A 25,335-nucleotide genomic window follows, 5' to 3' on the forward strand; every position below is an offset into this window, starting at 1 on the left:
TATGTCGCCCCCCTGCCCAACAATTCACAACACACAACATTCACAACAAAAATTCACAACAAACCGACTTATATTGCACGCGATTCACTCACAAACTGAGGTGCTACTGAGCGCACGTGTGTTCCATGTCACAAATCACAACACGAAACCAGGGCACAAAATTTCACTTTATGCGAATTGCTGGAGTACAGATCTGCTAATCGAAGAGTGCATGAAGTTTACTCGCTTCGGTCATTTTTCTAAATCTTGTTTTGGCCTACCACATTTTTGGGTAGAAGGTTCGGTGCCATCGGCCGCTACTACGTTGCACGTTGACCACCAAAGTGGTGCCAGTGAGTGCACCCCTGTACTGCGCAAGAGAGCAGTTATGATGTAAAACAGTCACGTATAATATCGGGTGACAGGTATCCCTAATGATCCCGGACTTCCTGAAATAGGGAATGATATTCAACAGATTCTCCTATATTCCTAAATAATTATTAGCCCTACCGATTTATGGCCCATTGAATACTTGCCGCAATTCATGTACCCCCTCTTGGTCAATCGTTCAGGATGTCTATGTGTGAAGGGGTGTAAGAAGTGTTGAAACGATGGGTGTAGAGTTCGGTTATGCATGTGCATACTTTCGTGCTTCTGTGTTCATGCAACACTCAGTTAACCAAGCACATACATTGCCTCAGTCCTTGTGGCATCGCGGAGTGGACGTCCTGCAGTGTGCTGAGAGGCTTCGTCTTTGGATTTGGTGTGGATTTGAATTTAGGTTAAGATACCTCATGAGCAACGCGGTGTATAAGTATGCCTTTGAATCAGAATAATAATGGGGCGTGCTACGCTGTGCATGAACGCATATGTCGCATTAAATTTCACGTTACATACAATGAAAACTAAGACATTTGTACGCGTATAGTTCAACTGTATTGCATTTAGTGTACCGCTTCTCTACAGCCTTGCTTTATATAGATTCCAGCATGAACGTTCAAGCTGCATATTTTTTTTCATAGATTATAAGCTCTCAAAACTGTCAATCGTTAATTAACTGGCGAAAGAAGTAACATTTTGCTCCCTGATTTTTGGAGCTACGTGGCACTTCGCAACGCGTACTTAAGTTGCCAGCAGTCTGTATATGCCTGCATACATTTCTTAGAGGTGTCAATTTAATTGAGTCACTAATACTGTATTCATCATCTAGAGGAAGAGCAGCTTCTTGCTGACTGGTGCTGCGGACGGCACCTTCACAACATGGGCGCCTTCGTCTCGGTCATGTCTCTGTATATGCGTCTGCATGTGGTATATTTCTCAACGCCGACGATACACCCCCCCTGCCGAACATCGAATAGGTATCGAAATAACGCTAAGTGTTCAAATGTATTTGTACTTGCAGGTCTCAGCCGGTATACAGTCACTGACCATGGCTGGGAAAATTTTCTTGATCTGCGTTCTTGTCACCACGGTAATCATAGCAGTACCCCTTGTTGCGATCGCATTACCAGCACTCGAGTGGGCCGAGAACTCAGCGCAAGAAGTCGTGGACGCCCTCGCACGTGTTAGGCGTGAGTCGCTTTGCATACTTTCCATAAAAATCTTCGCTTACAGTGCATGATGTCACATAGGCGGCGATAGCGTTTGTAACGGAATTCAATCGTTCGCTTATTCACAAATCAAATGTGCCTTTAGGGAGACAACATTGGTCATCAAAAGTTATTAAGCGCCGAGAAACGCCGGAGAGGAATAGAAAAGCACCAAGAGGCGCGTCAGTGTTCGACAAACGGTTCGTTCAAAGCCGCGGTGCGCGCATTTATTCTGACGGATGACGTATTTCGCCTGAAAATGTCATGCGCGGAGATACGACATTTAGAGTGAATCGGTTTCTATGGCTCCTTTGCCCCCTTTTTCGCGGTTGTAGGCGCTTGGCGATAGGAATTTCAACGTCGATAGAAAGGCCTCGATGCCAGTGGCGTATGTCCTCGTGTAACCAAATTCCAGGGCGCATCTATAAACTCGCATCGACATTTCTAGATCTTTTTGAGACATACGTGCTTTCACTCGGGAGGCTTGTGATTTCTGCAGCTTAGATGCCGTGCTGGACTGGTCGGTGGCGGCGGGAGAGGGCTCCAGTGGCGCGGGATGAATTGTGGCAGTTGCCTTCCACGCCGGTGATCGAGCCGCTGTATTCAACACACGTATGGCGAGACGGCTTATTTGTACAGAAGCCCATACCACAACAAATTTTTCAGATAGCAGCTCGGTTCGATAAGGAATCATGCGATAAAAGAAAGCCTAACTAAACACCTTCGCCGCATCAATATATGCCTTCAAGCGCATCACAGATTTCGTAGAGCCAATAAATAGCTTTTTCAAAGCGTTTGACAATTTGATGGTAGTCACAATAATCGTCCATGGTTCTAGCAAAGTTTTCTTTTTTTATATAGGTTGGCATCTACCACAAAAAATGATAAATAATTACGGCCAGAAAACACGGCTGTACAACGCGAAAGTTTATATGGTTCTTGTTTTGTGGCAGAAAGCAATTCGCCACAGGCAGGGAAATCTTAACAAGCACGTAAATGGCTAAAAATACACATCACTAAAAGGCATTTGTTTCCCACAGTATCGGAATAGAAAGAATCTAAAAAGACGGTAATGAAAAAGATGCTGCCAGAAAATAATGGCGGCGCACCTATCCTTTAGAAAATATTGACGAGTTTAAAGCTAAAAACAACTGATCTGATGGTAACTGCGTATTTTTGGTGGACATGTTTTGCTCACCGATAAAGGGCGGCTCACATGCAGTGACATATATACCCAGTGAGCCGACTTCGCATCGAACACGATCGTTGAAGAGCGGCAAATACCCAGTGGCAAACTCTCTGTGACCCAAGTTCGTGTCAAACGGGTTCGTTGAAGAAAACGCAACAAGTGGCACATACATACGGTACACAGTTGGCGTCAAAGTCCGTAAAGAGCAACACGTACAAAGTGTCACATACGCAGTGACCCGAGTTGTCGTGAAAGAGGGTCCTTGGAGAGCGCCACAAACACAGTGCTGCACGACCAGTGACTCAACTTGGTCAAACGGTTGGTCTTGAACCCGGTTCCCTCAGCACAGCACTCCTATCCGCTACCGTTTTAAATATGGACCACCCAGCGACACAAGTTAATACTTGGGTAAGAGCTCAGGCGCGGACACCACATGCATGGATACGTGCATATACACATATATACCACGCATATATACATACATACAGTACACCTGAGTAAGTTTACTGAAAATGCTAATAGCCTTAATATTGTCAGCGTCACCCGAAGGCGAAACATTAAAACCGATTGCAAGGATTTGCCGAAGGCGTTCCCGGAGGCTGGCGTGATAACAATCACGCAAGCGATCGTCAGGTGTCACGCCTCGATGGTGGCCCTGTTAATACCCAAGTCAAAGCGTATACGCTGGTGAGCGCCCGAAGAAAGGATTGACACAAATTTAGCTTGATGTTCACCACGGTGTTGTATGCGCACAGCCTCTCAGGAGCGACGATAATACTGGTGCGCACTGAGCTCGCGCAATCATTGGTCGTCGGAACGCTGCCTTCGCTCCGGCGCAGCATACTGAGCGAAGGGTGAGGGTGCGATCACGTGGCTTTCTCACTTCTGAAGCCAAGTGCGAATCGCGTCTTTGGGGGCATTCGAATCCTCCGTTCGAATCCTCCGCGCGGGCTGCTGAGCATGTGTCTTTGATAGCAGGATAGCACGACAAAACGAGCAACGACAATGACGGCGCAAATTCGCCTCGAGCATCTGCATACGGGTTGGATATATTTAAGTGTTACGGAATTTCAAACTATCGCCTGTGGCAGACAGCGTAACGCTTGTACTGGAGCTGTATTATTTGAAGAGGTAAACACTTGCATTAAAATAACTTTTAAGGGGTTCATTAATTAACAGTTTCGTGAATTGCTTTACGGTGCATATTGCAATCAGCGATATGCAGCCAGCGAGTTTGCAAGACATATCCACATGAAATGGATTTCCAGGATTACACCAGTTTTTAGATATCATATCTCAAAGTGTGGGAGGAAATTCATGGGCATTCTGGTTACTTTGTGGTTCAATGCATAAAAGAGCGTTTTCTGCAAAAAATTAAGAGGAACAACAGAGCATCTTTATGACGAATTTTTTACCGCATGTCTCCAGATTGGTTTCTGTCTGCAAATTCATGCCAAGTGGATACGCCTTGTGAACTCACCGCTACAATTCATACATTGTCATATGTGCTGTGCAATAATTAGGAAGTTAAGCACATAATCTTGTTAAAAAGTTGAATATCGGTTTCGGTTTCTCATGCATGTCTGCCTCTCTGAGTAATCCAGCTCAAGGACTGGAATTATATTGGCTCCAATGCAAGAGTTTCAAATATTCCGTAAAATGTAACAAAAAATAATCGCTCTGTATATTACTCTTGCAATAAAAGTAACATCATGGAGACCTGAGGCAGCAGCGTGACAAAAGAGAAAGTCACAGAAGAAGAAAAAAAAATTGCATTTCGCTTGCAAAACGAATTCAAAACCTACTCTTCATTCAGTACGAGTGAATTTTATTTATTGCGGACGACATACAGTAAAGCACAAATTCACTGTATTCAGAAGGCGGGGCCGACGCTATCATAATTCACAAACGGGGGTATTCTAAAGAGCGAAGATATAATCGCCAGCACTCAAAATCACGTCAGGTATCATGCAACAAACCGAATGGACCGAGAACACAGGGCTACGGGAACACGACTATGCAACAAACAGCCTTTACTCTATCCGGAAGATCATTCTCATTGGGTGTCTCATTTTATTTTTGACTAACTGAATAAACTTTATTGAAACCAGCAAGCGGTGGTGACTTGGCCTAGGCCTCCCACGTGGGGGCGTCGAGGTGTTGCCTCTTCGCCGCCTCGCAGGCTTGCTGGCTCGCACAGAGTTGGTCGTCAAGGTTGGAGCTACGCAGGGCAGCGCGCCATCTCGACGAGAGGGTCGTAGGGTTAGTGTCGGGGTATTGTTGTGTACAGTCCCAAAGCATGCGTGGAAGTGTCGCTCGCTGTGTCTTGCAGATATGGCACGTGGGATTGGGTAAAGGCCTGGGTAGATCTCGGTGTAAAGTTGTAACGAGGGGTAAGTATTAGTTTTTAGTAGGCGGAACGTTGTAGCCTGCGCTCGGGATAGGTTGTTGTGTGGGCCGGGGAATGTTCTACGCTCTAAGTAGAACGACTTCACAAGACCATTGTAGAGTGTCAGGCGATCCCTACCGGTGAGGGCAGCCTCCCCGTCTCCCGCACGGTTAACTAGGCCATGCACTAGGGTGTGGGTAACCTCCTTGAGGTTGGGGAGGTGCGGGTGGACGGTGTCAACATGAGCTGGGAACCAGACGAGTGTAACCTGGTGGGCGATTGAGCGGGGTGCTTGTTGTAAGATGCGCAAGGCTTGGTGTGAAATATGGCCGTTGATATAGTTGATAATGGCGGAGCGGGAGTCAGAGACGATGGTATGGCATGTTTGGTCTAGTGTGGCTAGCGTGATGGCCACTTCTTCAGTTCCCTCAGGGTGTGGGGTTGCAAGGCTGACAGCATGATGGAGAGAGCCTTCACGCGTGGTGACGGCTGCAAAGTGAGCACCGAGGGGACATTCGGTGACGTCGACGAAACTCGCACCATCGTGGCAAACAAGGAACTTGGTGAGACACGTGCTGGCACGTGCTGTGCGGCGTGAGCGGTTGTATCCGGGGTGCATGTTTCTTGGGATAGGGTCGGCGTGAATCCAGACTCGTGTGGTGGAGGGTATCTGGTGTTTATGGCCGTGTTGATGGTTGTAGGTGATACCCATCTAGGTGAGTATATGGCGGCCTGTCGCTGTGAGAGTGAGTCTCTCCAGCTGAGAGCGGCGTTGGGCCTCGATGAGCTCGTCCAGTGTGTTATAGACGCCTAGTTGAAGGAGGAGATCAGTGCTGGTGCAACCGGGGAGGCCGAGGGCTTGTTTATAGACACCGCGTAGGAGGATGTTGAGCTTGATTTGTTCAGCCTTGTTCAGACTTGTTCAGCGGGGGCCATGCCATTCGCTCCGTTCGCCTCTGTGAGCATGCCGAGCACACGGATATTGGTGACGAGAGGTATGGGGCTGCCAACCGTCAGATGAAGCGCAGTGTCTTCGCAATGGCATTTAGCGCTGGAGTATTTCGGACAGCGCCCACGGAGAGTAGGCATGTAGAGGAGAGTTCGGACTTCGCAGGGGAGCAGTGAAGCCTGACGGATTGTAGTGCCGTTTCTATTTGGTCGTCACTGCCTTGGTAGGCCCAGATGGTTATATCGTCAGCGTAAAAGTTGTGGATGACACCGTACACTTGCTGCAACTCCTTGGCAAGATCGATCATGACGAGATTAATAAGCATCGGGGAGATAACTGAGCTCTGGAGTGTTCCCGCGCTGCCCAGACTCTGGGCGTCGGAGCGGAGATTCCCCACCGAAAGGAAGGTCGTGCGATTAGAGAGAAAGTTTCTGACGTAATTATAAGCTCGCGCCCCGAGATTAAGGCTTGATATGCGGTCAAGAATGGTGAAATGGGTTATGCTGTCAAAGGCTTTTCGACGTCAACACCGAGTATAGCTTTAGTAGTACGTGTTCTACCTCCTAGTATGAGACGCTTAAGTTGTAGCATGACGTCTTGGATCGACAGGTGGGTCAGAAGCCAATGAACGAGTGAGGATACACTGCAATGTCTTCCAGATAGGTGTTAATTCGGGTGAGGAAGGTATGCTCCATAACCTTTCCTACACATGAGGTTAGTGAGATGGGGCGAAGATGATCGAGGCTAGAAGGTTTGCCAGGTTTGGGAATAAGGATAGCCTTTGCTGTTTTCCAGGCCGGCGTAATGGCACCATTACTCCAGCAGTCATTGATGTAATCTGTGAGATGGGTGACGGAGGCATCATCCAGGTTACGGAAGGCTTTGTTAGTGACCCCATCGTATCCAGGGGCAGAGCGGCTGTTTAATTTATGCAGGGCGGCTTGGATCTCAGCGACACTAAAGTCTTCATCCAGTGGCGGGTTGGGGGTCACGGTGTAGGAGCCGTGAGGTTGTACTGGGCTCACGGGGAGATACTTGTTAGTGAGGTAGTCTAAGACTTGGGCGTGGCCCTGTTTCTTCGTTTCCGTATATTATTTTTGAGTGAAAATAATATTAATACTTCTGTATTACCGAGAAGTTATCGGTGCAGTGATCCTGGCATGCAGCGCGATGCTATATTGTTATATTGTTGTTTTCGTTATTCTATCTTGGTTTTTCTTTGCCATTCGTGAGCATAAAGCATTGTCTCTATATTAACGTTCACGTTTTAGTGTTTCTCTATGCAGCCGCGTCTCGGCTCACGCTTAAGCACTTGCTGTAAAAGCAGTGAATTCCTTACATCTAACTGCTCAATCTCTTGTACCATATTAAATTAAATACTTAAGAAACGCTACCTATTGCGATTATCGTCATGGCTCTGGCTAGTACCACCAAGAAATGTCGTTCATTAAAAAAAATTGCGTCCGCAGTCACAGTGACATTAACGAACAAATGCTACAAATTCCTGTTGAAGGTCCACTGCTGTGACTCTTTGGAAGACTTTGTTCGACTACAGTGTCGGGAATAGGTGCGCCCTCAAGAGCATACTGCGGGGCGTACCATCATTTGTGATTAAATTTAATGCTTCACCAACTGCAGACATGGTTATCCCATCTGTATTAATACTTCTCTGGAATGGAACTTTATCAAAAGTTAGCGATTATGAGCTGTTTGCGCGCTTATTCTCGTGAGTCTCGTGAGTCACATGTCATGACCAAAGGGTATGTGACTCGCCAAGGCCATAAGTCTGTCATTCACTTCAACACGAGAGACTATGTAACCGAACGTTATCAACCACCAGTGCTTGCTTCCACAGGGGACATAATAGTATATCTACATACTATAGTACGAATGTGTAGATATTGCGGGAATGATATTGCGCGTGTAGCAACGTTATGACGTTCTAACAAATAGCGAACGCTGTGCGAACACATTTGTGTTAAAGCGTGAATGAAAGCAGTTAAAGATGTCATCGCTATGTCTCCTATTAAATATGCGTTCTACCATACCTACAACTGATGCAGATACCATACAACCCCGACACTGCGGGGACTTATTGGACGCTGGTCAGAGGACGAGCGGTGTGTACACTGTTTTCCACGAGAGTGCCGGCCGCTCAGGGCAGGACGTCTACTGCGATATGCAAACGGATGGAGGCGGCTGGACGGTGAGACCACTTCTCTGCTTACCGCGTTTCACTGTGCGTGACATATTCTGAGTCTTTCGAAACACTCAAGGCTAAGGTCAATGTGATGCTTTCAATCCACACCCCATTTCTAATGAGAGCTTGCTTCAACGACTCAATAATTCAAATGCAAATAATGTCATCTTGTTCAGAAAAGAAATAAAAATTATGCGGGAACCATCGACGACGGTTGCCAGAAATTATGCGCTGGACGACGTATATCTGTTGCGGTACTTAGGTAGCGTTTGTTGTTTCACTCCGCACACCCCTCTGGAACCGGTGCCAAACTGAAAACCACTTGTTGTTCGTAAGTGGATATTCCCAATGACAGGCCGCCTTCACTAATAAAATATGCATCATCAGGGTTGGCGTGAATTCTTGTATGCACGCAATTCTAGCGTGCGCTCTTTCTTTATAGGGGTCCAGAACCAGTGAATGGCGCATGTGTAACGGCACAGCACCGGCAGTTATACACATTCATCATCATCATCTTCATCAACATCAGCCTGGCTACGCCCACTGCAGGGCAAAGGCCTCTCCCATACTTCTCCAACAACCCGGTTATGTGCTAATTGTGACCATGTTGTCCCCATAAACTTCTTAATCTCATCCGCCCACCTAACTTTCTCCCGCCCCCTGCTACGCTTCCCTTCTCTTGGAATCCGGTCCGTAACCCTTAATGACCATCGGTTATCTTTCCTCCTCCTTACATCTCCTGTCCATGCCCATTTCTCTTTCATGATTTCAACTAAGATGTCATTAACTCGCGCTTGTTACCTCACCCAATCTGCTCTTTTCTTATCCCTTAACGTTACGCCCATCATTCTTCTTTCCATAGCTGGTTGCGTCGTCCTCAATTTAAGCAGAACCCTTTTCGTAAGCTTCCAGGTTTCTGCCCCGTAGGTGAGTACTGGTAAGACACAGCTGTTATAAACTTTTCTCTTGAGGGATAATGGCAACCTGCTGCTCATGATCTGAGAATGCCTGCCAAACGCACCCCAGTCCATTCTTATTCTTCTGATTATTTCAGTCTGACGATCCGGATCCGCAGTCACTACATGTCCTAAGTAGATGTATTCCCTTACCACTTCCAGTACCTCGCTACCTATCGTAAACTGCTGTTCTCTTCCGAGACTGTTAAACATTACGTTAGTTTTCTGCAGATTAATTTTCAGACCCACCCTTCTGCTTTGCCTCTCCAGGTCAGTGAGCATGCATTGCAATTGGTCCATTGAGTTACTATGCAAGGCAATATCATCAGCGAATCGCAAGTTACTAAGGTATTCTCCATTAACCTTCATCCCCAATTCTTCCCAATCCAGGTCTCTGAATACCTCCTGTAAACACGCTGTGAATAGCATTGGAGAGATCGTATCTCCCTGCCTGACACCTTTCTTTATTGGAATTTTGTTGCTGGCTTTGTGGAGGACTACGGTGGCTGTGGAGCCGCTATAGATATCTTTCAGTATTTCTACATACGGCTCGTCTACACCCTGATTCCATAATGCCTGCATGACTGCTGAGGTTTCAACTGAATCAAACGCTTTCTCGTAATCAACGAAAGCTATATATAAGGGTTGGTTATATTCCGCACATTTCTCTATAATCCAATTGATAGTGTGAATACGGTCTATTGTTGAGTAGCCATTACGAAATCCTGCCTGGTCCTTTGGTTGAAAGAACCCTAAGCTGTTTCTGATTCTATTTGCGATTACCTTAGTCAACACTTTGTAGGCAACAGACAGTAAGGTGACCGCTCTATAATTTTTCAAGTCATTGGCTTGAAAAATTCTTATGGATTAAGATTATGTTGGTGTTTTTCCAAGATTCTGGTACGCTGGAGGTCATGAGGCATTGCGTACACAGGGTGGCCAGTTTTTCTAAAACAATCTGTCCACCATCCTTCAACAACTCTGCTGTTACCTGATCCTCCCCAGCTGCCTTCCTCCTTTGCATGGTTCCAAAGGCTTTCATTACTTCTTCCGGTGTTACTTGTGGGATGTCAAATTCCTCTAGACTATTCTCTCTTCCATTAGCGTCGTGGGTGCCACTGGTAATGTATAAATCTCTATAGAACTCCTTAGCCACTTGAACTATCTCATCCATATTAGTAATGATATTGCCGGCTTTGTCTTTAAAGCACACATCTGTTTCTTGCCTATTCCTAGTTTCTTCTTCACTGCTTTTAGGCTTCCTCCGATACTGAGAGCATGCTCAATTCTATCCCCATTATTCTTTTTTATGTCAGCTGTCTTAGGCTTGTTGACATACACATTATACCGTTTACACTATATACATATTATTAACTGACCTGTTCTGTGTGCTATCCTTTGGTGAGCTGTGTCGAGTGATGACGTAGTTTCCGTGAAAATGATCTTAGCGGGAGACCTCACGAGAAATCACTTCTTCAGTAAACTGGGACCAGTTTGTCTAATTGGCTGATTCGTTCTCATAAAACACATGCAGGTCATCCAGAAGCGCGGACAGTACGGGAACAATGCATTTTACTTCTATCGGAACTGGACGCAGTATGCCAATGGGTTCGGTGATCCGGCAAAAGAGTACTGGATTGGTAAGGCCCTGTACAGACGCTTCGCCAGGCTGTATGTAATAAAACCAACTGACAAACTAATGGCCCTAAAACGCAAAACTACCAACGTTTACCTAGGTCAACTAATCACAGGGAACCCTGACCATGACAAGGAAACTTACAGAAGACTAAAAATGGGTTGAAGCGTATACAGCAGACATCGTGAGCTCCTGACTGGGAGCTTACCGTTACCATTGAAAATGAAAGTATAGAGTCAGTGCATTTTACCGGTGCTGACATATGGTGCAGAGACTTGGAGACTGACAAAGAACCTTGACAACAAGTTAAGGACCGGGCAAAGCGCGATGGAACGAAGAATGCTAGGCACAACCTTAAGAGGCAGAAAGAGAATGGTTTTTATGAGAGAGAAACATGTATAAACGATATTCTAATAGACATTAAGAGAAAAAAATGGCGCTGGGCAGGTCATGTAATGTGCAGATTTGATAACCGTTAGAACATTAGGGTGACAGAATGTGTACACGAGAAGGCAAGCGCAGTAGAAGACGGAAGAAGACTAGGTGGTGCGAAGAAATTAGGAAATTTTCGGGTGGTAGTTGGAATCAGCTGGCGCAGGACAGGGGTAATTGAAGATGGCAGGGAAAGGCCTTCGTGCTACAGTAGACATAAATAGGCTGATGATAATGATGAACGCAAAACTATTCCAATCTGTTTTAAGAGCATTAGCTCTTACTCATCACGTTTCTAGTTTTCTTGGGGTCTGCTACCACCTCCCTTCGGCGAGAAATTCGAGGAAGTACGAGGATTTCAAGATGGCGGCCCCCATAGTAAATCCGTATAGCAACCCAATCGGTGATTGATTGATGAAGTCACTGATATATCTAAGATGGCCGCCTATTGATGTCATCACAGATAAATCTAAGATGGTGGCCCCATAGTAAATCAATAGTCGTTTTGGAATAGAAACAGATTGTAACAGCTTCACGTTATACCGGCCATGGTACTAAATGCAAAAGAATATCCTTTGAGATTTTATTGCGAAGTTTTCTTTGCCTCCTCCGACTTTTATAGTGATGTTGCTGTTGCTGGCTGTTCTCTTGCCGAATCGCTCTGGATGAATTCGTGTATCATAGTAAAAGTAATGTCGTCATGACGCTATTGTAAACAAAGTTTGCGAGAGAATAATTGGTCCGTGCGCAATGGAAAACGAAGTTTTTCAATGCGCACTGCCTAATTAACTACCGCCCCATCAGAATAGCAAACACTGTTCTAAAGTATTCCGGTATTTCATTTATTCACACTTAGTTCATTTTCCTGGAATTAACTCATTTGCTTTTGATGTCAATGTATTTTTCGAAAACATTGTTTTGCCAAATGAGTTTTTTGCGAACAATTTTCTTGCCACAAATGTATAAAAGAGTTGTGATTGACAGATCGCTTCTACTTATTTAGGCTTTGGAACCTATTTCAGAATGCTATTGTTCAGAGCTTACACAATTTTACACTTCAAAATATTCTACTTACCAAAACTCACTCAGCCATCATCACGTACTATATATTATTGGCTTTCCCTGTCTCGACTAGTGTGTCACATAGGTCGGATATCGTCCCGAAAACTTTGCCTTACAGCGAAGCTGTTTATGACTAGGGTTCCGTGAAAATTTCGTGTGCGCGAGCACGAACTATCATAATTATCAATGGCTCATGCCCCCTAAGGAAGAAAAAATGCAGTGGTTCATCGTTCTCGTAATGCAGAGACTATATATTGTAGCGTTTCGTACTAGAATGGCAGTAGAAAATGCATAATCTCAGTGAGACGGTGCCTTCAGCCATTTTATTCTAACTTCCTCCTCTCTTCACCCCTAGCTCACTTCATCTTCTCTCATGCATCCAGCGCAGACCACTTCACTCTTCCGGACTTCTTTTGATTACACCTCCTGGGGTAATGCTTGAATATGTTTCCAATCGAGGCGCACTCCATTTGATTCCAGGCTCAGGTGTACCAGACGTTCTTCAATATTCCATGCTGGGATGCTGTCTTAATCACTTGAAATGGTCTATAAACTTTGTAAAGTATATATTTTGAAGCTACAACTATTTTTCTTACAAGGACATAGTCTCCAGGTTGTATGTCCGGTATCTCGCTAATCCGCGTTTTATGAAGGTTTCTCTTCATGCTGCGCTTGGAGACCTCCTGTTCTTTGACAGTTTCCCTTACTTCAGCGAGTTCGAAGTTCTCTAGGAGAAGTTTGCTAGCTCAGGATCTGCAGAAAGTATCGGCGCTGTACCTGAAGTGGCAAAATGAGGGCTGCAACCTAACCCTGTGGTGTACAATCTGTTGTGATGTTTCACAGCGGCCTCGAAACAACACTTTCAGCCACCGGCAAAGCCTGAATACATCTTCAGATACCCTTTCACGTCTCGTATGGCATGGTCCGCTAGGACGTTTGTTGCCGGGTGGCATGGAGAAGAATACTTGATCATTATGCCGTGCTCCTGTGCCCACTTTGGCGTACCCAGCACGATCCACCAAATGTAAAGAGGTTTATTGGGCGAGTCCAACAAACAGGCGGTAGCTAGGAACAGTACGCAGGGAGCACACGATTGTGGTGTTCGAGCGCCGATCTCGTGCCTTGTGCTCTTGATGACGATCGCTGAGCCCCATTATATAGTTAACTTATCCAGTGAATGCAGTTATTGCTTGTGATAGTGATACTTAGTTATTTCTTATTGAAGTCTATTTATTTATTTATTTCCTTATTTTATTTCCTAATATCATCATACAACTGTATGACGAACACGGGCGATTGAATGATGACCGCACGATTACGATAGAACGATGAGCTAAGAATGAAGAATATTGATCAACGAAGATGGTATGACGACAATAGGGGGACGATAGTGAAGTTATGGCAATTGTAAAACGCAGCGTGACGACGATGGTACGGCCGCAAAGCTATGACGACGGTAGCATGACGAGAGTCAGATATTGAAATTACAATGGGGATGCTCGAAGGACTGCGACGGCATTCCGACGACAGTATGACAAGGAATGCATGACAACAATGCAACGAATACGATAGCATCTCGATCCCGAACACATACCTTGTGGCCCAAGCTGTTAGATAACTTCAACCAGATAGTGGCAGTAGAAGACGTGACGAGGACAGCCTGACGCCGGTCAGATCACGAACATGGAATGACCGCGACTGCACAGGCACGACTGTATCATAATGGTGATCTGACAATGAATGCAAGACGAATATAGGACGACGATGGTGTGACTACGACGGCATGACGTATGGCGAATGAAAAAAAGCAGGAATAACAGCAATGCTACGACCACAACGGCGTCATCACGAGGAGTTGATAACCAGTGGGCCTAACTTTTAGACATCTAGCTCTATTGGGCCGGGGCAGAAGGCGTGCCGATACGTGCAAACTTTGAATTGTAGTTGTGTTGTATTCAACCCAATGTTCCTAAATGCCGCAGGTGCTTGTAGCTGTTGTTGTTTATTGCATGCAGCTGAACCTGCTTAACTAAGGCAGGCTAGGTATCACCACCCCGTATCTAAGGGAATGCCAATAAATCATCCTCAACAGCATTGTACCGTGCCACGAGTCAAGGGATGTGACATGTGTGCCGCGCTGTCTCGAAAGCTGTGCACTTTATCGCGCGTCCTCGCAGGGTACGAACTGCTGCCGAAGAAGCAAATTGTAGATCTACGTGCGCGGTTCAAATCAGGCAATGTCGGGTTCAGCGACCGCTGCGCAAAGAGCAGCGGTCGCTCTTTGCGAAGAGCTCTTCTTCGACACCTGGCGGACAGTCCAGATTGCTCTCGTGAAAACGACACAAATAGACTTCGCCGTGAAGGCAGTCTAGTGCGTGCTGCCGAAAATGGAGCTGCTATGGGGCCCCTCCTACAGTTTACGCTGTCACTGTGATGGGTATGCCGAGCAGGCCTGTGACCTTTCCCCGTGACATTTCAGCAGAAGTTATTTTTTACGGCATTCTCGTTAGAACTACTACATTCCCCTGCAACATTTATTCGTTCCTCGGAAGGCGGAAGGTGCTATGACAACAATGAGGTAAAGAAACGGAATGATGATTCTCAAATGCAGATAGTAGAACGATAACGTCGCAGCGACAATGGCACAAGGACATTGGGATGACGGCGGCTGAAGACATCATTCCATTGGACGATAAACGGACTACGACGGCTTTATGACGACTACTGTACTATAGCGACAGCATGAAGAAGACAGCATGAGGGTGACGGTTTTATGAGAATTGAATTACGAAGTTAGAATGACAACGATTGAACAGCCACGATAGCATTACGGCGAGAGTATGACAAGGATTGCTATTTGACGGGAGTATGATGGCAGCGGAATTAAAAAGCTGCATAATAAATTGGACGACTACGGCATGATTACGATGCCATAAAACAGTGAATGACGTCGAATGAACAACAGAAGTAGCGCGACAGGAATCGAGTGTACGACGAAGAGTACATGGCGACGACTGTATGCCGACAATCACTTGATGATGACGGTGTGTCAAGGACTCTATGAAGAGCATCAGACGAAGACTACTACAGGACGACGAGGCGTCAGATGGTGTGACGACGATGGTGCATACTCCGTGGCGTGATGATGCAGCCAGCGGCACACACTCATGGGAAATGTAAACTGGACAATTGACTGGATCAGCCAATACTGCAGACGGCGCCAACGGGGCAAAGCTAAGCAACAAGCTAAGGAAGGCCAACACTTTAAAAGCAATTGGTATACGTCTAACTCTATTTGTTCTGATAGTACGCAATATTTAATCTCATTCAGTGTTTGTACAGAGCATGATTCACAAGAATAATTTCAAAGTATGCTTATGTTTCAGGACGTCGTTTAAACGTTATGTCGGAATTTGGGCAACAGATCACACGAATACACACTGTGAGATGTCGGCTCAATTATGTGACGACGACCATGAAGGCTTTGTTTGGTTTTGGTCGAGGGAAGAATGGTAAGTAGAGGCGCACCTGAAGAAAAGCACGACGCGCGTACGCAAGCGAGAGAGAGAGTAAACATCTTAAATGGACATAGCAATAGGGAGCTAGAAGTTTTCTGTCCTAGACGTGTTGAACTCTTCCTGTTTCTACAGCCCTCAACACCAGAAGGCGCTTATCTTCGAAGTTGGAGTTCAGCGCTCTCTTCCAAAGCTTGTGGTAACAATGGAAGGGCATTAAGCGAATGTAGTGAGCCTTTGTCGCAGTCCCCTACCTTAAGAAAGAAGGTTCCGGGGTCTCCAGAGAAGCGGTATAGCGGAGAATGAAGGGTAGGGGACGAGTTGTGGCGTTTATTGTTATGAGGGAAGTGGTCGTCTGAAGGGCGTGCATATTCTCGTGATCCTTGGTCAATGGAACTGGCTTCACCTGCCCAGCTCCCGGCCTTGGCGGGATAAATCTTGGCCCAAGAGGTGGGCGGTTTCGCTGCCCAAGACAACAGAGTGCACGGGCACCCAAATGATGTTGATGGGTCTGTCAGGCGGGTGTTGGGAAATGATATGCTAAGTTGTGCAGTGGGTTCGCCCTCACGAGAAATTACTGCACGCTTGCTGCGAGTAAGTATTGATTATTTGATGACCTCGGCTGTAGTCTGCGCAATGCCTAGAACGATCGCCGCTTCCTACGGCTTTAAAGGCTGGTATGTTCGTAGCGTTAGGCCTCTGACATGTTGATTGCGTTGGGCGACTACGACCGTTGTTGCTGTTCTGGCAGTATCGGAGGCTGCATTCGGTGCATGCGTTTTATGTTCATGGCCCTAGCTTTGTAGATGGCCTTGGCTCTCTCTTTCCTGGGCCCGACGTGAATCTCCGAGTGCATAATACGGGGACGCAAAAGATTATAGTAAGGTTGACTATTATTCCCCAGCTTCATGGCAGAGCCAGTGGCAAAATAGAAACTGGCACACTCATGTGCCTTTGCGCTAACGTGTTCTCGCATGCACAAGCTGCGTGACGTGGCCCACGCATCGTTTGTATGTAAGACTACTTCGTGTTTACGAAATAGAAGTATACGTGCGTATGAGGGCTAATGAGCCAACATTCTTGGGAATATGCGTCCGGTTTTGTGAAAGGGCAGAAAGTACAGACGTGTGTACTGCAGTGGTTTCCCAAATTGGAACTTGCGCATGCTGGAATTGTCATCAAATTTAGCCAACCACGACTCACGGTTCATTGCAGCACAATACTGTTGTACTGTTGTTCTTAATATGTACAATATAAGCACTGTTTCATTCGAGGCCACAAAAAATTTGGCTTACTGCCTAAAGCCTTAGGCTCTTGGCCGGACGATAGGCATTTGAGCTTACTTTTACTGACGTATTTATTTATTTATTTTGGGTGTGTGAACTGTTCTTCAAGAGAGCAGTAGAAGCACCAACCACGATCAGCGAAGTCTTACGTGGTTGGCCTAAAATACCATTGCTTTAACTCGGGGCTCGCGCCACCGAGTCGTTGCATCTGGTGTTCCACAGATTGCGCGGTTTCAAAAGCCATTCTGACACATGCAATACAATATTATATTGAACTTTCGATTGAGCGTATACCCACCGGGACCAACGAAGAACAATGGGAACTGATACTAATAACGGCTGAACACTAAAATAACAAGGATTTGATATTTCCGCTGAAATGTTTGCTTGTCTTCATAATTAATAAAAAAAATTTGGAGGACGCTTAAGCTTCGCTTTTAACAGTGGAACGTGATAGCATTCTAAGACTCCTGACTGCTTTTCATGTTTCTCGGCAACTACAGCTTATGTAACCGTAACGTTTACCGGTAAACGCTGGGGGCGAACGCTATGCACGAAGGCAAGCTTTGTGGTAGAAACGCGGCCTCTTGCGTGAGTTGATGTCTTGTTAAGGTTTTGTACTTTCAATATTTCAGTCTGAGAAGAGCTAACTGAAACGATATGAGTTGTTGTTTCTTTTCCATTACATTTGTTTCTGGGCCGCCGTTCTCAAAATTCTGAGGAATAACATTGTAAAGAATGAAAAACAAGGTATGACATACTTTGCTGGCAAAAGAGCGGTTGGGTATGCGTGGTTCGGATTTCGGTTCGAAATACTTTTTGGCAAAGCGACGCGGAACGCCAGATGCGGGACGTCGACGACGACGCCGGATTTTCTGCGACACGGAGTCCTTAACGCTATCGCGTTAAGATTCTACGCCATAAATTCTTTATTCGTTCAAAACTGAGAATACTGAGTTGGTACAAATACAGGGCCCCATTTACTTCATCATAAATACTCTAGACCTTGCTCAAAATTGTTGTCACCCTTTCATTATTTCATTCCATTAATGCGAATATCATTCTTTGTCTACTTCAGCCGTTTTGAATCTATCTATCTATCTATCTATCTATCTATCTATCTATCTATCTATCTATCTATCTATCTATCTATCTATCTATCTATCTATCTATCTATCTATCTATCTATCTATCTATCTATTATGTTGACCCTGTGGCCCATGTTATCTACCTTCTTAGGCCACTAGGTATCAGCACCTGGAAAAGATGCCATCGTGGTTGTTCCATCTTCGTCCTGATAGTTTCGTGATGATTCTGGTCAAGCTGTTGTTATCATGCCTTCTTCTCCGAACCATTGGTGGAAGTTTTCTAATAGCTTGGACTATTAGGCATGTGTTCGGCATTGCTGTGCCGTTGTGGTCCCGGTATTGTCGTCATACCAGCTTTGTCACCCGATTCTCGCTGTCATCCTCATCACACCATCGTCATCACGCAGTCGCTTTGTCATTGTCGTTGCTTTAATAACGTAATCCCTCTCTCGTCAAGCTTCCGTAGTTATACCACATTTGTCGTTCCATTGACGTTAATCTTACCTCGTCATTGTATGCAACCATACCGTCGTCCTTCAATCGTGATTATGCCGGCCTTCTAATGGCGTTATCACGAGAGAGTCGCTATCATGCCTCAGTTGTCAGACTGTCGCCAGCAATGTCGTCGTGGTCGTGCGATCATCATCACTCAAGTTTTGCCATCCGACCCTCGCCATGCCGTGTCACTACGCCATCGTCCCCAGCCAGCTTTTGTGATTCTCGCCTTTGCTCCATTGTCATCATACACTCGTCGTTATCAAATTCTCCTCATGCCGCTGTCATGCCGTACGCTGTCACTGCTTCGTCGTTTTACAGTCTCATCGTCATGCATTTTCCGTTATCCAAGGTTGGAATGCCATCGCCGTCGTTCCATGAATACCACAGCAAGTTCAACATCCGACTCTAATCATGCCGCCACTGTCGTACCGTTGTCTTCTTGCCATCGTCATGAGGCTGTCGTTTCACCATCTTCATCATTTCTGCGTCATCTTCCCATTGTCGTCATACCGCCCTCGTCATACAGCTTTAGTCAGTCTATCGACGTCATTCGCAGTTTGTCTTTTATAGTAATAATGCTGTCCTCGTGCAATCGTTATTATGTCGCCGTTGCCTCGCCATCGTCGTCGTCACCTACTCGCTGTCGTGCAAACTTTGTCACACCACCGCCCTATTGCCGCATTGGTCGTGTCATCGTTGTCATCTCCGCGTCTCGTAGTCGTCATACGGTCATCATAACTCGATTACCGTCATACATTCGTCATTTCATTGTGCTTACGTCATTGCCACCACGTTGTCGACGTTTTTCCATCGTCATAGCCTACCTACATCTCATTGCCGCATGACATCGTCGTTACAGGCCTTTGTGATTCCATCGATACCATTCCTTCTTCATCATTCCATTGTCACTGCGCCTGCGTCATACAGTCGTCATGCCTCCATGCTCCTAGGTGGTTTTGGCAAGTGAGTAGTGCCACAGGAAAGGGGAACGAACTGGTACAAACGAACAAAAGGGAAATTAACATGGTAAGTGGTTATTTTGGCAGAAATGTTAGGCCCCTAATGCTCATGCATCGTCTTGGACTATCGCTATTGTAGTGACCGCTTTAAAAAAGAACGTTTACGACGACTTTGAATGTACTCATAATTCTATCCTCTCCTAAATTCGCCTTTCTTCGGTTCTAACTTTGCCGCGTGTTGCACGCAATACGCACTGTGGAAGTTAGGTGGCATGAGAAGCTCGGTCGCATTTCAGGCGGCAATGGAGTGAGAAAAAAACGATCCATAAAAGAAAAAAAAAGAAATAAACTGGAAGATCTAGTCTCAACCAAAGTTTGTTGTGAAGGTCAGCGAATATGAAAATAAATTTGACTTGCTGCGTGATTCCTGTCACAGGCAATCAAGCATTGCACACGTTGACGTCTGGCGAGAAGGCGATGGCGCTTCGGGTGTTCGTGGGCAACGCCACGAACCAGGGCACCTGGATAGACTACGAAAGCATGCGAGTCGCCGATGAGAATGAATTCTTCGCAATGAAGATCGGAAAATTCCTTGGGCCAAAAGGTACAGTAACACGGTATTTTAGGTATCATGTAGGAATATGACCATGACTTGTCCGGAGTGGCCGAACTGCTCACTTGATGTAGACTGTGTGAGGGGCGCCTGATTTTGGCTGCTGGAATCTCGTGCCATTGGCCAGGACAGCCGAGAGTACGGATGCGGATATCTGCGCAGGGGCTGTTTCAAGTGAAAGGCTCGTGTGTCATGCAGCTGGCACGTGGGTGCGCTTTTTTTCACTCTATTGGCTGCATATTTTCCTGCAATATTTACTAGGATTGGTGGTGCTGCGAGGGATCTGTTACCATGACACGGCTAATTAGTGCGCGGATATGTTTCATCTTTGAGCTCATGGCTTCAAACGGTCTTTTGACACGGTTTACTAGGCTTCATCTTTTCATATTTAGAGCAGTCATTCTTCTTTAAATATATTTAGGCTATTGATATATCTCACATAGGCTATCATTGCGAAAAGATGCACATATGGCGCAATATTCTGCTTAAAATGAGCAATTTGCAATGTCGCAAAATTTGGCTGAAGCCAGATGGAAGAAGTTTAGACAAATGGAAGCACTGTCCCATACAGTTTCTTTACTAGAGTGAGCTGCGGCGCTAGTGTCGATATGGGAGCTGCAAGCAGGGAATGGATTTAGACTGCCTGGGAAAAATAGGTAGTAGATGGATTTGCCCAAACTACATCCTTCTGGTCTTTAATGATGTCGTGACTTTGCAAAATCATCATTTTTAAGAATGTACAACTAATCTCCGATGGCACGATTCGAACACAAGACCTTTAATACAGCAGTCCAATACTGAAACCATTACGCCACGGACACGTGGACAAGCGGAACGCCTGTGAATAGCAGCAAGTAGGCGTGGTTGAAGAGGCGCAGAAAACGTGATGAGCCCGCTCAGTCAAGGAACCAGCCGGTTGAAAGACGCTGATTTACAGTGCTACCGTGTGTGCATGATGTCTCCCATAGGCTAAAAAAGATTGGGCTGTGTGCAGGAACCACGGTCGCTTTAACAGTCCCAGAAAAGCTGGCAAGGCTGTGTAAGCGCGTCAACGCGCCTAAATCACGTCAGAGTTGTTGCTCTGTCGGGCACGGAAAACGTTTTGGGACATGTGCAACGAATGTGGTTTACCACTTTCCACTGTTTCGCGGCAGTAAATATATTGGACAGACAGGCAGGTGCTTAAACGATCGTTTAAGAGAGCACAATAACAACGTCCATAACACTGTTCAAGGCCACTTGGGCATCCATTGCCGGGAATGCGGCTGCGTGCCCCTTTTTGAAGATACGGAAGTTTTAGCGAGACGCCGCTCACAGATCACCCGGGAAATTACAGAAGCTGATTTCATCAGAAAACTGGGTAGTGCGTGCGTTAGTGCCCCCTGTATCGCGCTGATCCCTAGTGAAGTCATGTATCTCAACAGATACAAATCGTAATGTTCTTTTTTTTTAAGTGACCATATTCTTAGTACAATGACTTCCTGTTAGAACACCCCTTGTGACTGCCTTTCCTTTTCTGCGCATGCCCTTCTTGTATATTTACACACGATGTGGCAGCAAAATAAAATATTGTTGGAAGTCAGCACAGTGTATGTCGTCTCTCGCAGTCCTTGTTCTTTGCGCTGTACGTCATTTTTTGATCTTGCTGGTTGATTTGTTTGTGTCTTCCTTCGCCCTTCGTTTTGTGCCGTTGTTGGTTCTTGGCGCTGTGTTCCGTCTGTTTCTTTCGCCGTCCATGTGCTTTTGCGCTACTGTGTGTATAATGATAATTATCATCTCACTTTGAGTCCGTGACCCTGGCAATATAACTGATCGGGATAGACGGGCTTCATGTATCTCCCAGCGCCTAAATTTATTAACACTGCGAAACATAATTCTGGTCGCCCCGTATATAAACTGGCCCATTTAGCGGCTAGGAGCTGATTTGGCTACACATCCGCTTGTTTTGCCGACATTCATAGGCAACCACGAATGCTTAAAAAGGATGGACCCATCGAGTATCGCGCAGTGTTCTATTAGCATTCTTATTTAACACACACACACACACACACACACACACACACACACACACACACACACACACACACACACACACACACACACACACACACACACACACACACACACACACACACACACACACACACACACACACACACACACACACACACACACACACGCACACACGCACGCACTTATAGATATATAATAAATGTTCCTTGGAGCCGTTAGTTCAAATTAGTAAGAAACGCAGGCGCATGCAAAAACAAAATGCTTAATTTAGCGTTCCGGCCGGGGATCTAGTTTTTGAAGTACCGTAGTCTTTGTCGATGCTATGTTTTTCTGGTATTGAACGTGCGACCAACGCACCCATAACGCTCCCCAAGCAGTTATATTATATAGGTCATGAGATGGGGGCATTCGACTGAAATGGACATTGGAACTCTGAGGTACATGTTTTTTATTCGGAGCTTTCTCTAGGCAAGAATGATAAAATGCCATGCGGTGAATACATTTCATTAATTCCTACTTACTACTAGCAGCTAGGCCCTTCTTGTCTATGTGCTCAGAGTAGCTTCTGCGCGTTTTTAGCAAAATCTACTATCCATGTTTTTATTACCACAATGAGAGTGTTCATACTGCATTAAAGCACTCCATTATTTATGCGTTTAGGATGAATGGCGCTTGGGGACATTTTTCGAACGTTCGTGTGCAGGAGTCATATTTCACTTAAACAAAAGGAAAACTGAAAAAATCTTAGGAACGCAGGTAACACAGAGAAATGTCTATATTCCGTTTCATACTTGTCATGCAGCACTGCGGAAGCCACGTGAGTAACTTCGTAATCGAAAACTGTCACTCCACGTGTATTGTGGCCAAGTTTCGTGGATCACACGTTTCCGCGAGCCCGCACGTGAGGTTGCCGATACAGGAAAGATGAAAAACCCGAAAAGGAAAATAACGATGAGCAAAATGATCTGAAACAACAAAACAACAGTGTAACATAGTTCAATTATTTCTAACGATTACACTTTTTACACACTACTGAGCCTAAATAAAGCTAAGCAATTAATATAATCGCTTGGAAAAAAAACATCAAAACATATCGTCTTGTCAAGGCAGCACTGTGCGCTATGTATTCAATGAAACACAGTAACAACCTAGGAGCATGAGGTTGAAAGCACTCAGTTTTTCCTTGAGCGCCAATTCACTAAGCTGTTCGCTCCTAACTGTTGTTTGCAATTTACCGGTCACCTTCACAAGTAATGTGTCCGACATCGTGATTAGTAGCAGCCTTGAATTAAATTTCGGGGTTTTACGTGCTAAAGCCGCTATCTCATTATGAGTCACGCCGTAGTGGAAGACTCCGGGTTGATTTTGACCACCAGGAGCGTGCTTGTGGCAATCTTGCCTTACGAACTATTTCAGTGTAAATATTTTTTGTGAATAGTGGTTCCATTGCACACAAGTATATTTTTTTTGAAGTAACAGTGATATCAAGGCATTCACCGTCCAGATTAGTTTGTTCGAAAAAGCTTTTACATCACTTAAAAGCAGTACCTGCTTCACGCTGTATTTTTGTTGTTCATCAAGGGCTGAGAGATTTAGTCGCGGGTATTGGTTAGATCGCGTACATACACACTTCCAATTGATAGGCCCAGTATACGTAATCATAGTGAGCTTCGTTTTAAGACTCGAACGACACACAAGAGACAGCAAATCTCAGCTTCGTTACTCGTGGCATTGAGGCAAACTGCCCAATACAGTGACCACTTAGAATTTACTAATTCATGAAGCGTATTCTTTCTATATTGCCCTTCAGGCTGGGACGCCCTGAGCTTCGCCCACAACATGAAGTTCTCCACTTTCGAAGAGGACAACGACAACTCTCCCGACAACTGTGCCTTTAAATACAAAGGGGCCTGGTGGTACAGCAAGTGCTACGATTCGAACCTTAACGGCCTCAACCTCAACGGCCACCACGACACCGTGGGTGATGGCATCGAGTGGATTTCACCGAAGACCGCTAGCCACGGTGCCCACTACTCCTACCCGTGGGCGCGCATGATGATCCGACCGGTGGGATTCGCTGCTCGCAATTTGCGCCCGGAGAGGAATGCTACCACAGGTGCGGCCATGGCCAACTGTGCGACAGGGACAAATGCGACTTTGGCACTCAATCAGTGAATCCACTAACTGGAATTATTCAAGGTACACATCGAGTTATAGCTTGCACGCATTCGTATTTGGGATTGCGGGACACTGCAATGCTCGGTGACGTAGACTTGAGCAGCACCGCCACTAGTGCGATCTTGTGGCACTCACTTAAATGAGATCAGATATATTTCATCGTTTTTGACCTTCCGTCATAAGGCTTCGATAACGACAGACTCCATAACATACAGCTTGTTTCTTCATACTTCTTCCACGAGAACGTTGAAGCAAGCGGCACGATTTCTAACAGGTGGCGGTTAAATGAAGGATCACCAACTGCCACTGCGAGCACTGCAGCCACCGTCCACGAGTACGGTTTTCCCGCGTATCCTAACGAGAAATTTGTATATAAACAAGCCCGAGCCCTCTAGCATCTCGATGACTGACTGCATTAAAGCAAAAAATTTCAACAGTCGAAATTCGCGACTCTTCATTCCGTATCGAACTGCGCAGGCGCGTGACCGTTTGCTGTCTATAGGAAGCGCGTTCATAGGCTTACAGCTCCGAAGCATACTATGACAGGCTTTATAGTTTGTTGAATTGTTCTGAAAGCAGCTCCATGCGGTATGTTTTGCACAGCTGCGCCATTAATTGCGCCTCTCTTTCCCAATGACGTTAAACGCGTGCCGGCAAAATCAACATCACATCGTCTCTCCATCTGGGGCTTGGAAAGTGTCTTTCGCTTTTCAATAAAACTTCTCTCATCGCCTGTGTCATGTTTACTGAAATCGGTTTCACTGTAATTGACTTGATGTGGCATATCATGAAGAACAGCGTAAC

General features: G+C 45.7%; 1 protein-coding gene across 1 annotated transcript; it reads left to right on the forward strand.

Annotated features, from left to right (window-relative positions):
* Nucleotides 1-5,603: 5,603 nt before the first annotated feature.
* On the forward strand, nucleotides 5,604-24,543 carry LOC142574800 (techylectin-5A-like). The gene is made up of 5 exons (XM_075683811.1): nucleotides 5,604-5,709; nucleotides 8,159-8,301; nucleotides 10,786-10,891; nucleotides 20,164-20,331; nucleotides 24,164-24,543. The coding sequence occupies exons 1-5, from the start codon at nucleotides 5,604-5,606 to the stop codon at nucleotides 24,526-24,528; spliced, it is 888 nt and encodes a 295-aa protein (XP_075539926.1). The 3' UTR covers nucleotides 24,529-24,543.
* Nucleotides 24,544-25,335: the final 792 nt, after the last annotated feature.

The sequence above is a fragment of the Dermacentor variabilis genome, chromosome 3, assembly GCF_050947875.1.
Source record: "Dermacentor variabilis isolate Ectoservices chromosome 3, ASM5094787v1, whole genome shotgun sequence".
Taxonomy (NCBI): domain Eukaryota; kingdom Metazoa; phylum Arthropoda; class Arachnida; order Ixodida; family Ixodidae; genus Dermacentor; species Dermacentor variabilis.

What these genes read in the sequence shown, in the direction of transcription:
- LOC142574800 (XM_075683811.1), top strand. Translation starts at nt 5,604, where the DNA reads ATGATGGAGAGAGCCTTCACGCGTGGTGACGGCTGCAAAGTGAGCACC. An exon ending in CGTGGCAAACAAGGAACTTG is followed by an intron (nt 5,710 to 8,158) that starts GTGAGACACGTG and finishes CAACTGATGCAG; the next exon opens with ATACCATACAACCCCGACAC. An exon ending in CGGATGGAGGCGGCTGGACG is followed by an intron (nt 8,302 to 10,785) that starts GTGAGACCACTT and finishes AAACACATGCAG; the next exon opens with GTCATCCAGAAGCGCGGACA.